Below are 12,516 nucleotides of genomic sequence, written 5' to 3'. Positions count from 1 at the left end.
TATAAAGGGTTAAACCTGTCCTGTGTGTTCTTATTGACTCTGGTCCCTCAGCTAAAAGCTAAATTCACCGTAAAGTGCATTTCAGGAATGGTTCCCTGGAGTACAAGAAACATAGGGCTTGTTCGCTAAACAAATAGTTACAGATAGAGTATTTCATTTGTTTAAACAATGTTAGTAGTGAATGCAGATCAAATAAGATCCACCATGTGAATGTTGACAATTCACGATGTGTATGCCTGGCATTTACAGTGATACAGTAATGCTGGACTGAAAACACGGTGTACTATGCTTTCTGTACCTCCTCAGGATAATCATCTGAAGTTCCTGCAGGATGACACATTCATGGATCTACACAACCTGAGCCACCTGTTCTTGCATGGAAACCGCCTGTGGAGCCTGAACCAGAACACCTTCAGAGGTCTTCGAGCCTTGGACCGTTTGCTTCTCCACCAAAACCAGATAGAGTGGGTCGACCGTTTGGCCTTCCACGACCTGAAACGTCTTACCACCCTCTACCTGTTCAACAACTCCCTGGTAGAGCTGTCCGGACAGTGCCTGGACACGCTGCCCGCCCTGGAATACCTACGCCTCAACGACAACCCCTGGTCATGCGACTGCAAGGCCGTGTCGCTGTGGGAGTGGCTGAAGCGTTTCCGTGGCTCGACGTCCTCGGTGGGTTGCCACACGCCAGCTGACATGGTGGGGAAAGACCTCAAGGAGCTGCGCAAGGAGGACTTCCCCAACTGTTCGCCGACTGTTCCTAACTCTGAGTCCAGAGCCCAGACTAACAATTTATCTGGCACGGTGAATCCGTCTATGAATCGTGGAGTAGCAGTGGGCTCTGGGGGCCAGACCCACATAGTGCATCCCTCGAGGCCCGGCCGTTATCGGAACTGCACGAAGCCTCGCAACAGGATGATCAAGGGCAAGGGTGACAACGAGGTCCACCACTCGAAAGAGGTCATGGCAGACAAGGAGGATTCGTCCCCAGATTTCACAGAAGGGGGGAAACACGACCACACGTCCCCAGATGGCACGGTCACACGGAGGAAGCACAAGTGCATCCCCCGGACCACTGTTCGCCCCCCTAGCGGGGTTCAGCAAGCCAACAACAGGGCAACACTATCCCAGCCCTTACTACATGTCTACACCCTCTGTGTGGCCTTGATAGTGACAAACACTGACTGCATTCTCCGTTGACCTTCAGAGGGTTTAGCTTATGCTAATCTCAAAAAAAATGACAACAACAACAAGAACAACAAGAAAATGCAGCCCTCGGACCCTCTATTGCTCCTGCACTATAAGGCCTGTGTGTCTGTTATGTATGTGTGTGTGAGTGTGAGTGGGATTATATGTGTAAACGTTGTGTAGGGAGCTTCACTGTTGAAACAGGTATCAAAGCATCAAACATCTTTCAGAGAAATTCACAGCACAAATTCAGAGGGATTGAGGGAGATAAAAGGTGAACGCAGACAAAGCTTGCACTGCCAATGCCTGTATGATTTCATCGCCGTGCGTCCTGGTGTCTTATATATTTCAGTTTTTCGCTCAACTGGAGCTCAGATAACCAAAATTTGGTGACAACAGAGCAAAAGAGTATGATGACGATGACGGAGTAGGTAGGCGAGGTACAGCTTGTTGGCTAGTTGGCTCAGAAACATATAAGCTAGGTCTTTATAAGTGCCCCATTGAGCTTTAAGTTCAGCAGTTTGTAAATTGTTATCAAGAAGGTTTAAATGGAAAGTCGATGACCGTGTACAGCCTCCAGCGTGAGTTTTATCCTGCTCTCATCCTTTCTGCCAAATGTATTTTTCTGTTGCATCCTTTGCTAACAGCAAACCCGAACTGCTGTTTCCTTGTTTCTCAAAGACATAAACATGGCAATAAATTGTCAGTCAATATCAGAGATAGGAATTTGCCATTCTCACTCCAGAGTGAAAATGTACAGCCACAGATATTTTAAGGCCATAAACAGCAACAACCACGGCACTCAACACAACGCTGGCTTTTTCTTTCCCCCCCAGGTACCGAACCTTCTGTCTAACAGTATTTCAACACGCAGCTCTGTCTGGCATCTTTTGTTTAAGCCACCTCTCTCCTTCTGTGCAACTGAAGATTAAGCTGCTAATTGCTTCAAGATGATGAGGACTGCCATCCACTGTTTTCATTTGCCTGGAAAACAATGTGCGTCTCTGGGAGCTCAAGCTGTGAATATTGAAGAGTCTGTCTGTATCTCGTGTAAGATGTTGTTCATTTGATTTTTTGGAAGACACAAAAATGGACCTAGACATGGATCCCTGCCACAGGGCAGATAGGAGCCTTTAGAGGTCGAGGGTTGGGAGGTCTCCCAGTTTTCCCCCCCGCGAGGTTGCGTTGAACCGATTCCTCCACAGCGAGTACATCCCTTCCTCGTCGAGAACGCGGGGAACCCTTTTTTTTTCTTTATCTCCAATCTTTAAAGAGATACAGGAACAAGTCTCTAGGAAAAAAAAACAAAACAAAACAAAAAAAATGTGTGTACCTTAAATGACTTTTGTGATCAATAAACCGTCAAACGAACAATTTGAATGGAGCATGGCAAAACTGGGATCATGCAGCAAGAATTATGCCTCTTTATTAACTGATTGTCCACGTGGATCCAAGACCAAGACATTTGCTTCTGACGTGATAAGGGGAAGCGGTCAAACGCAGATTGGCGGATGGACTATTAACGGGACGTCTTGCTGTACTTCTGGAGCTCTTGTGCCTCCCTTAGATGTACTGATAAGATGTTGTTTGTATCAATGATGTGAACTGTACCAAGAGGACTTCTTGCAGTGCTGATATTAATCATTTACTGTATTACTATGAGAAAAACAATATCAGTGACATCAATGATGATAACAGGGTTTTCCGCTCCTCCTGTCGGGAGGGCTGTTTCAGTTTCCGAATTTTTTTTTTCCTGGTGATTCATTTATTTACGTATTTTTCATGTCATATTTTTAGACTCTTTTCTTTGTCCGATGCACAATAATTCCTCACCTCCCTCTTTATTGTTCTACTGTACGCCGATTCGTCTTCTTTTTGTATTTCTTTGCCATAATTAAATGGTTTCCGTACGTTATCATCAAAGGTCGACAGTACAAAATGTTTATAAAGATATTAAAATCTATATCTTCTTATGTCTACCGTTGCAGTTTGCGTGTGTTTATTGCTGCGTTTAGAACTTTTTTTTTCCGTTTTAACTCATTCAAGGCTCAAATTGATTCCGTCTGCAAACTTAGCTAACCCCCCACCCCCTCCATGTTTACCCCTCTATCTTTGCTGCACTTTGCAATGTGTCTCCACCGATCAGCCCCCACCCCCAGACTAAACTATAGCATCATCCTACAAATAGGCCTCCTCTTTGCATGCAGCCCTTTAAACATGATTTTCTATACAAACAACACACACACAAAAAAAGTAGCAAATCCAAAGATGACACGGAAACTGTGGCGTCATGGAGTGCAGTGCAATAAATCATCTAAAAGCACTAAGGATATTAATGATAGTGTCACATGGGATCTGTGGATATTCTAGGCTATTATTAATATTATTAATGAGCCTTTAGAACATAAATTCTATTTCCTCTCTAAATTCATCTTGCCCTGATAGAAATTGATCCGAGTAAGTGTTCAATTTAACTTTTTTTTTTCTCTCCCCAAATTCAGTTAAATGATAAATGAGCACAGAAGGAGTGGTTGTCCGCATGGATGAAAGTGCTGTGCAATTATATTTAAATTGATAGCAGCTCCGGCATCTGGCGTTTGATGCTCATCTGCTTAGCGGCCGTTGTCACCCTCTCCCAGCTCATTCGAGAAACACCTACACGTCTCCGGTGACATCTCTTATTCAGCCTTCCTTCGCATAACTCGCAAAAAAAATCCTGGTTACACAAACATTTAATTCGCGGCACAGCTCAAAAGGACTGTGAAAATTAAATAATTAAATGAACATTTTTTGGTATTTTAGTTTGAAGCCATGTTCAAAATCCTGCCAGTTTTCAGATGTCCATCATCGTGTACATATTTAAAGTACTTTTTATAATTTAAGTATGAATGGTTGTGTGTCTCTGCGGTAGACTGGAGACAGAATACAAGGCATCCCTACATTCATTTGTAACTATTTACCAGAGCTGAAGGTGTGTAGTTTTCCGAACAAGCTTGTTCACATGCACACAAACATCCATCACTGGGGGGAGAAAGGAACCATGATGTTACTGAAGTGATTTGATTATTTTAGTTATTAGCTTTGATAAATGGACCATTTTAGATTTTTCTATAAATATTAGACTGTACGCTAATTTAATAAGACAACCTTTAAAATGCAAATACGAACCTCCCTTATTTTTACACTTTTGAGAACTAATCGAAACTCATTAAAAGAAGATTCTGTTTCTTAAGGAGTCACAGTTGGCTGGCTCCAGTTTTTATGTTCGCTTTAATTTCCCATTCATGGAGACATGAGAGTGGTGTTTATCTAAGCAGTAAACAGGAGCATTAAAAATATACTGTATATATCCAGTTCTTTCCTTAAGGCAAAGGTCTTAAACAGAAAATCGTTGATTGATTAGATGTTTTTTGTATATTTTTTAATTTCCCCCACAAATTTAAATTTCGTTAAATACATATTAACATGAATCCAACAGATTTTAGCAAAGGGATAGCTTAATACTGAATGCTAAATGATTATAATATTAATGTATATTTATAAATAGCACCAGGCCGAGTTGAATATAGAACACTCAGTGTATGCGTTTTCCCAACACGAGGGACTTTTTGTAACGTGTTCGGTCAGGACGGTAGAGTTTTGTGGTGGGACCCAGATGTACGAGGCCGAGGTGCAAACTAAAAGTATTTAATGAAGAACAGAATTTAAGAAAAGGTGCTGCAGGCGGCAGGGAGTCCAAACAGGACCAGAAAAGCAAAAACAAAAGGAAACATGAAACGTGGAAGAAGGCGAAAACATGAGGACTTAAGTTTGGAGACGAAAACGTGGCATGAAGGCAACATGAAGACGAGAACATGGGGACAAAAACGACACGACAGGGGACAAAAGCAGGGCTTTATATACACACATGGTTAGGGGGAAGACGACACACAGGTGAGACCAATGAGGGTGGAGCACACAAGGAGAAACCAGTAGGTAATCAAAGGAAAACACGGGAAGTAACACAAAAACCAAGAAGCTTAATAAAATAAATCAAGAAACTCAAAAATGATGATGGTTCCAGGCATATGGTGATAGGATGAAAACATGAATGCGACGTTAGCTACACAAACAACAGCTCGTGAAGTTTAAAATCCGAACAAAGGGTAACAGTAACAGTGAAGCCTGAGCTTTGTGTGACATTGTTGCATGTTGTTGCGCTAACAACATCACAAAAAAAAAGCCCTTAGAGGTATATACTTCTCAGGGGAGCTCAGCAGTTGGTGGCTACCCTCTGGGGAGTAATCAGTGCTGTTTGGTCCAAAAGAGCCTTTATAAAAATGACCACATGCCCGCGCCGCAGTAGCAGCTGTGGAGTTTCCACGAGATGATTAAAAACACGGCATTTAACGTTATTCAGGGGTTTTAAAACACTGATATAAATGTGTTCACATTAGATAAACTGAAACATCATAGTCAATACTGAACAGATTAAGAATGAAACAGGCGTTGTACTGTGACATCAGTTAATGCCACGGTAAGTGAGCAAATTTTCTTCGAGTTATCTAAATATGCCTGCCACGCAGACGGTGCAGCTGGAATGAATTAGGCAAAATCTGAAAATAATGGAAGTTGAACAGAAAGTACTCGGGTACTCGAGCGTTTGCAGCTGGCGATATCTCGTCAGCGGAGGGTTCTACACCACATTGTTAGATTTTCCTCAACATCGAGGTAAATTAGTATCTGAGTCACAGATACTCTCATCAGAGTTGACCCACTTATTTGTAAAGCACATCAAAGGAGGAGACGGGGGGGGGGGGGGGGGGGGGGGGGTGTGTAATTGTCTCACTGCAGATGAAATCTGGGAGGAAAAATACATTCAGGACCCAGTTCAGCACCAAGGTCCTATATATAAAAATAGGTAGGACGTCATCGATAGAAGCTGGAGCCAAAACGATGCTTGCATAATTAAAACATGGGATGAGTGGAAATAAGTTCTACAATGTGGTATTATTAAAAAAAGAAAAGAAGAGGCACATATGGAGATGGAGACTACAATACACCAGTAAGTGAGCAGTTACTGGCTGGGATTCATTGGGGAGAAATGTATGCAAGGAGAATGCAAGCAGACGGGAAATCACAGCGGTAAAGCAAAGAACAAACAACGCATGCAAACTGTGAAAAATACATGAAAGAGGTTTGCGTTATTCCAAGAGTCTTTAGCTATAAATATACCATGAATGTAGATACGTGGGAACCTCAAAGCTCTTATTATACATCACCAATTCACACTACGGGCCCTAATGTAGCACCAGCTTGTGAGATTTCTCATCACTTCATGTATGCAGGGGAGATAAAGCTTGTTGATCCATCCGGGGGCTTGACGGTATTGTGGTTTCTGTGCTCGCTGATAGACAAACAGGTTGGAAATAAAGACCGGCCCCTCCCAAAGAAGAAAAGCCGCCGCCACCGCCGCCGACTATCTGTTCCCATTTCTTGGCTTTTAATTGACTCGCTGTCACTGCTGTGTGGCTTTAATTAAAACCATGCAATTAGAAAATTGAAAAGGAGATGAAGAAAGTGGCTGAGCCTCGAAGAGAGACGGCACACTGGGGGACATGATAATTAAGAGCCCAAACACCACAAAATGCCACCACACTTGCACCCAGTGTGACTCTGCACTCCTCTCTCCTCTCTGTGAGTCCCACTCTCCCCGCTCAATCACAAAGCCAATATCACCTCTTTCTCCATAAAAGCCTTTCTTTTTACAGCTCTTTTATTTTGCCTATTTATTTAGCTCAAAATCCCCCCAGAGCGGTGGTGTGCTCCAGTTCTACAATGCAGCCGGTCTGCATGCTAAACTGAGAGGACTGGAGCAGCCCCAGGCCACACCAGTACCTGCATGGATTAGAGGCTTGCTAATCCTCTCTTGTTTGACCTCAAGTGAGACGGAATATGCAGAAGAATTGCTGAAAGTCAGCGTGGCATGTTTCTCAATGACAGTGCATCTCGGTTAAGTGTAAGTTTTCATGGGCCGTACTGTATTTCCCTGCTGCTGATTTTTACAGTGAAATCCGTCTGTGCACTGCAGAGGCTTCAACTGGCTTAAAGGGAAACCTGCACTTTGGGAAAAAGGGCTTTAATGAAAATTGTCAAGTTAAAAAAAAAACACAAAACTGAATGTTTTCCTAAATGCAGTTGCTTTCCAGCTGTTCTTTCTGATCGACATTTGCATAGTGACACGGGTCAGCCACAACATTACAACCAGCTTCCTAATATTGTGTAGGTCTCACTTGAGACTCTAGCAGTTGGGACTCCTCAGAGAATGGACATGGGCCTCCTGAGGGTGTCCTGTGTTGTTGTTAGTGGGGGGCTTTAGGTCCTGTGGGTGGAGGGGAGGGATCTCTGTGGATCATCTGAGAGTTACTTCATCAGTTTAAATTTAAATTTGGAGGCCAGGTCAACACTTTGTGCTGTTGTTCCTAAAGTGTTTTTTTAGTGTGTGCCTGTGTCAAGCTGTAACAGTCAGTGTTGTTGCCATGGAGCGGGGGTGTCTGGTCATATCTAGGTCTAAGTAATATCCACACCAATGCCAGGTCCAAAAATGTCCCAGCAGAACATTGTATTGTCATAAAATTGTCATTGTCATTCACATCTCCTGTCAGTGGTTTTAATGTTGTGGCTGATCGGTGTACATCACAGTGCAAATGTTCAATTTCAGACGTGTAATATCCTGCTCAACAGTCCCATTTACCATATGTCTTCAACTTTGATTTTCAATTTCCATGTCTTGCACGTTGATTAGGACATTTTCATTCCCCCTCCCAAATCACAAACCCCAGACCGACCGTCAAACCTCTGCGGCTGAAAAACGAAGCCAACATGAACGTGCCAAAAACAGCTCCTCAAACGGCCACTTGAGTCTGGCTGCAAAACTGAGTCACTCCCCACGGACCTCCATGATAAAATGCCCGACTTTACAGCAGGAATAAACCCGTTTACAGCCTCGGAAAGAAAACAGTTTGGGTTTCTGTAGCTAAAGTAGACAAGTGAGTTTTTTTTTTTTTTATACAATTCACTTTTTCAGTTATATGAAGGTTTAAAGTTATGGGTAATTTGGTGCCTTAAGAGATAAATGGTTGCAGAGGCTTCTGCCTCTACATCACCTGTCTGCTTCATCTCCCATCACGGTCTACCTCTTTACCCATTTTGTATTTAGCTGGGAGCGAGATGGGGTCAGACACTGTCAAGATACCACACTGAGGTTAAAAGCTGCTCTTTGTGAAACCTATGGGTGATGTCACAGAGAGTTTGTCAATAGATGGAGAGATATGTTATTTATACCGTTGGAAATTCAGTGTGCAGAAGCTTCATCACATAGTTACGTAGAGGATGGTGGACACTGTTCATGATGGACCAGAGTTTGTTCAAGGTCCTTGCCAATAACCAATGAAAGCACTAACATAATATATGTAAATATAAAAACAAGTGCCTGTACACCGTATAGGTCATTAGCTCCACCTCCTCCATGTACTGTAAGTGGATGGAACTGGGGCCAAACTAAAACACTAAAATACAAGTCAAATAGTTTTGTTTTCAAGGAGTTAATATAATGCTGATGCATGTGTTAATTTTTCTGAGTTTTAGTTAGACGCTATAAAGACAGGATGTGACATCATGATGACTACAAGTTTCCAACTTCTCTGTGAAGTGGTCCTGTAGGACTTTGAGAGTAGGAAACTGCTGAATCGGTTACATGCAGAGAAAGAATTTCCCAATGAGCGATCAATGAAGGAAATTAAAAAAGTAAACTGATTTTGTTTGCAAAGACAGAGGTTTAATCAGTTAATGGAAATAAATACAAAACCAAAGTTTCTTATTTCAAACAAGTTTAACGAACCTGAAAGTCTGATTAAACCCTTTTTTGATGTAACAAATACGTTGCGAGTCAATATCATATAAAGTGACGGACACAAATAAAATAACAAAACTGACCTTAAACCGTTTTAAGTGTTTGCTCCTGTTTGAAAAGACTTTTTTTTCTCTTTGCTTTCATTCTGATTGATGACAATTAACAGACGCAACCAACTGAGAAGACTTGAGAAACAAAGACATCGTCAGTTGAGTGTGAAGCGGGCGTGGAGCCTATCACTCCTGGAGGGGTCCACACTCCAGTCAAAAGGCTAATGATACACGCAGCACTACCCCACACACACAATTAATCACTACTCTGGCGGACCTGACAGAATAAAACTCCTCTTCACAGCAGCGTTTCACTTTCCTCAGGGCTTCTGTGGGTTCTGCACGAAACATCTCATCTCATCTACTACTGCTTCTGCTCACCAAAGGTTGTGGGGGTTTGCTGGAGCCGATCCCAGCTGTCTGCATGAAGCATATAGTATTTAAATATGTAGTGTTAAAGGTGTGAAAATGTTAACATTCGCACTTTATACTACTATACATCTAAAATTATGTCATTAAATCAACACACTACAGAGATGACAGCTGCTTCCTGCACCCGTGTTTTTGAAGCATTTCTTTCCAGAGCTCAGAGGAAGCATGTACTGTGCTGCCTTTTCATAAGCTCAAATCGTGTGTGGTCAAAATTATACACAAAAAGTTCTGCACCTGGCTTTCGTGTGGATGTTACTTAGACATGTAGCACCAACCTAGACCAGACCAGACAAACCCTACGCAGAGCAATGACAGTCCATGATAGCACAAAAATGGTTTAGGAACTCAAAAAGCACGAAGAACAGCAACAAGGTGTTGACCGGGCCTTTGAATTCACTAGATCCCAAACTGTTCAAGTATCTGTGGGATGAACTGGAACAAGGCTGATACATAGAGGCCCCCAACAACATCCTGTTTCCAGACACCACAGGACGCCCTCAGAAGGTCCATGTCTATTCTCTGATGAGTCACAACTGTTTTGGAGGCACAAGGGAGACATACACAATATTAGGAAGGTGGTTTTAATGTTATGCCTGATTGGTGTGAGACTACAGGAAGTCTTTGGTCAACTATATTGTTCTTTAAAGGAAAACAAAAAAACTCAAAATGTTAACTATACAGTTTTCCCACTACCCAGGAAACCTATTTTTAATTAGAGACCTACGAAAGGCATTAACTGAAATGAAACTAATATCTAAAGTGAGCAGCATTAACATTGTCTTTGAGGAATTAATACAATACACTGTAAGTATTTAGTTCACTGTAATAAAGTAAATCCGTTGGTCATTTTTTGTTGGAAGAGTTCAAAATTCATATTTAACACGTAGTCTCTTTCCCTTAGCACCAAGAAAGAGAAAAAAAAAAGTCTTTTATTTTTTATTTTTTCTACTCTACATTTTTGAAGTCCGCTCTCTGATATCTCCTGGTTTTTAATTTGAATAAAACTCTGGTCTGATCTACCGACAAAGTGGCTCTCTGGCTCTCTTACGCCGGGTACAAAGAGAATGAAATATGCTGATGTTGTAGTGATTTTGTCACTCACCTTGAGGCTAGCCGGTGACAGACCCTCCCCAAAACTCGCCTAATCTTTTTCTGCCTCTACAAGCACAGAGAAATAACGGACTTGGGGAAAAAAAAAAAAAAAAAAAAAAAAAAGCCGTATGTAGTGGATTGTGTCAGTAGCTGCTGATGGATGTGATCTCTGGGCCAGCGGCAGCGTCTAATTATCATCATGTTCTGAACGCTCCCAAAGCCAATACGTTGAAGCCGTCTACTGATTATACACAACAACAAGAAGACGGAGGTAACAATATCTCTGTGTCTAAAAACAACATAACAATCCACTCTGATTCAAGGATTACAACAGAATACATGAACACTAACAAAGACATCACAGATAAACAGAGGAAACCACCTCTTGTGCATCGGCTGAGCCTCATTTCTAAAATAGCTCTGTTGGAAAGGAGCGGCAGGCGGCGCAAACCACTCCGCCCGAGGAGGCTCTTCAGCCGCCGCTTCTGGATTTACAAGCCACCGAGTTCAGAAGACTCCGCGGCCGCGTCCGCCCTCCCATTCACGTGCTCCCATCCGGTGGGAGTTTCTGCAGAGGGCATCAGAGGTTCAGTTCAAGCACAGTTGTTCGAGCCGCGCTCCTGCCCCGCGGCGCAGTCACCGCACAGACAAGCACACACACTAATGTGAACTTAAAAGCACGCATCCCTGCATGTGATGCCCGCCATCATCCTCCTTCTCTCTGGGAGCTACATAAACACATTCGGCCGGCGCACATGGGTGTATCAGTGCGCCTGTACGGCTTCCAAGTAGGTCTGCACCACCCACACAAGCACCAGACCCCAGTTGTGTTTTCAGAAAACAAACCCTGCTGATGAACTCGGAGGCCGCACGCCAGACTTCTGTTTATACTAATCTTACATCGCGGGATGCATAATTCCTCCGAGCGTAGAAATGTTGTGTTGGTGGCAACAAGGCCACAGTCACATTTCAATGCAGCTAATCATGTAAAATGATAGTAAATATGTATTTTAAAGTTTCAGTGTATTTCTTTTCCCACATTTTCTAATCCAAATAGCATTTGAATGCATCAGGCCCAAACTAAGAAATATTTCTCTTTCAAACTACATTTAATTTAAGTTGAGAAACATTCCTGAAGACCGCGTGCACAGGATCACTTCATCATTTTCAGATACAAACAGGACATGCTGCAACCTGTCAAGTGACGATTTAACAAGTTTCAAATTAAGCTGTAAGCATATGAGAATTAATGGTCTTGAATTAATGTCTTTCTGCGTTAGCCCAGTGATATTATACTGTGTAAAGGATGGACGGCTGGATAATGTGACTGTGGTTTATACCGGCACAAGAAATTCAGTCACTTACGGCAACAATTATATTCCAGTGTGTTATTCTTAATGAAACAGTTTTATTTATACGTCAGAAGAGAAAACCGAATAAAATAATTAAGCCTGCGGAGCAACAAACGCCAAAAGTTAAGAGAAAATAAAAAAAATAAATGTCATATCGAGGATGAATATTCCTGTTTGTGTTGAAATGGGCTGGATTTCTGCAAGAAGAGAGACGGCAAGCTGAACAAATATGCAGTGTGTGATCCACTGCATTCCTATAACAACGCCTTTCTGTGGCTCTCTCTACTTAAACACCGTCAGGCTGTTGTGTCACATTAAGCGAGCGGAGGGAAGGAAAGTGGCTGTGAAGGCAGAAAAGGCGTCACTTTGTTCACACCATCCCAGGCACCGCTGCCTCTCACGTTAAGGGACAGATCTGCATCGATTTTGTGGCAAGTGATTCAGGCTCTCCTTTAACTGGATATGTGCGTTTGCAGTCCTCCAGGCTAATTGCACGGGCCCATGGCAGCTC

At 42.6% G+C, this 12,516-nt stretch overlaps 1 protein-coding gene across 1 annotated transcript in view; it reads left to right on the top strand.

Moving 5' to 3' along the window:
- rtn4rl1b (reticulon 4 receptor-like 1b) overlaps positions 1 to 3,168 on the top strand; it is a 139,861-nt gene extending 136,693 nt beyond the window's left edge. Inside the window, exon 3 of the mRNA XM_047594180.1 lies at positions 307 to 3,168. Coding sequence (XP_047450136.1) covers positions 307 to 1,200 — 894 coding nt within the window. The 3' untranslated portion in view covers positions 1,201 to 3,168. The remainder of the gene's footprint in view (positions 1 to 306) is intronic.
- Positions 3,169 to 12,516: the final 9,348 nt, after the last annotated feature.

The sequence above is a fragment of the Mugil cephalus genome, chromosome 9, assembly GCF_022458985.1.
Source record: "Mugil cephalus isolate CIBA_MC_2020 chromosome 9, CIBA_Mcephalus_1.1, whole genome shotgun sequence".
Lineage (NCBI taxonomy): Eukaryota > Metazoa > Chordata > Actinopteri > Mugiliformes > Mugilidae > Mugil > Mugil cephalus.
The sequence above is the reverse complement of the archived record's forward strand: the minus strand, read 5'-3'. Positions and strand labels throughout refer to the sequence as shown.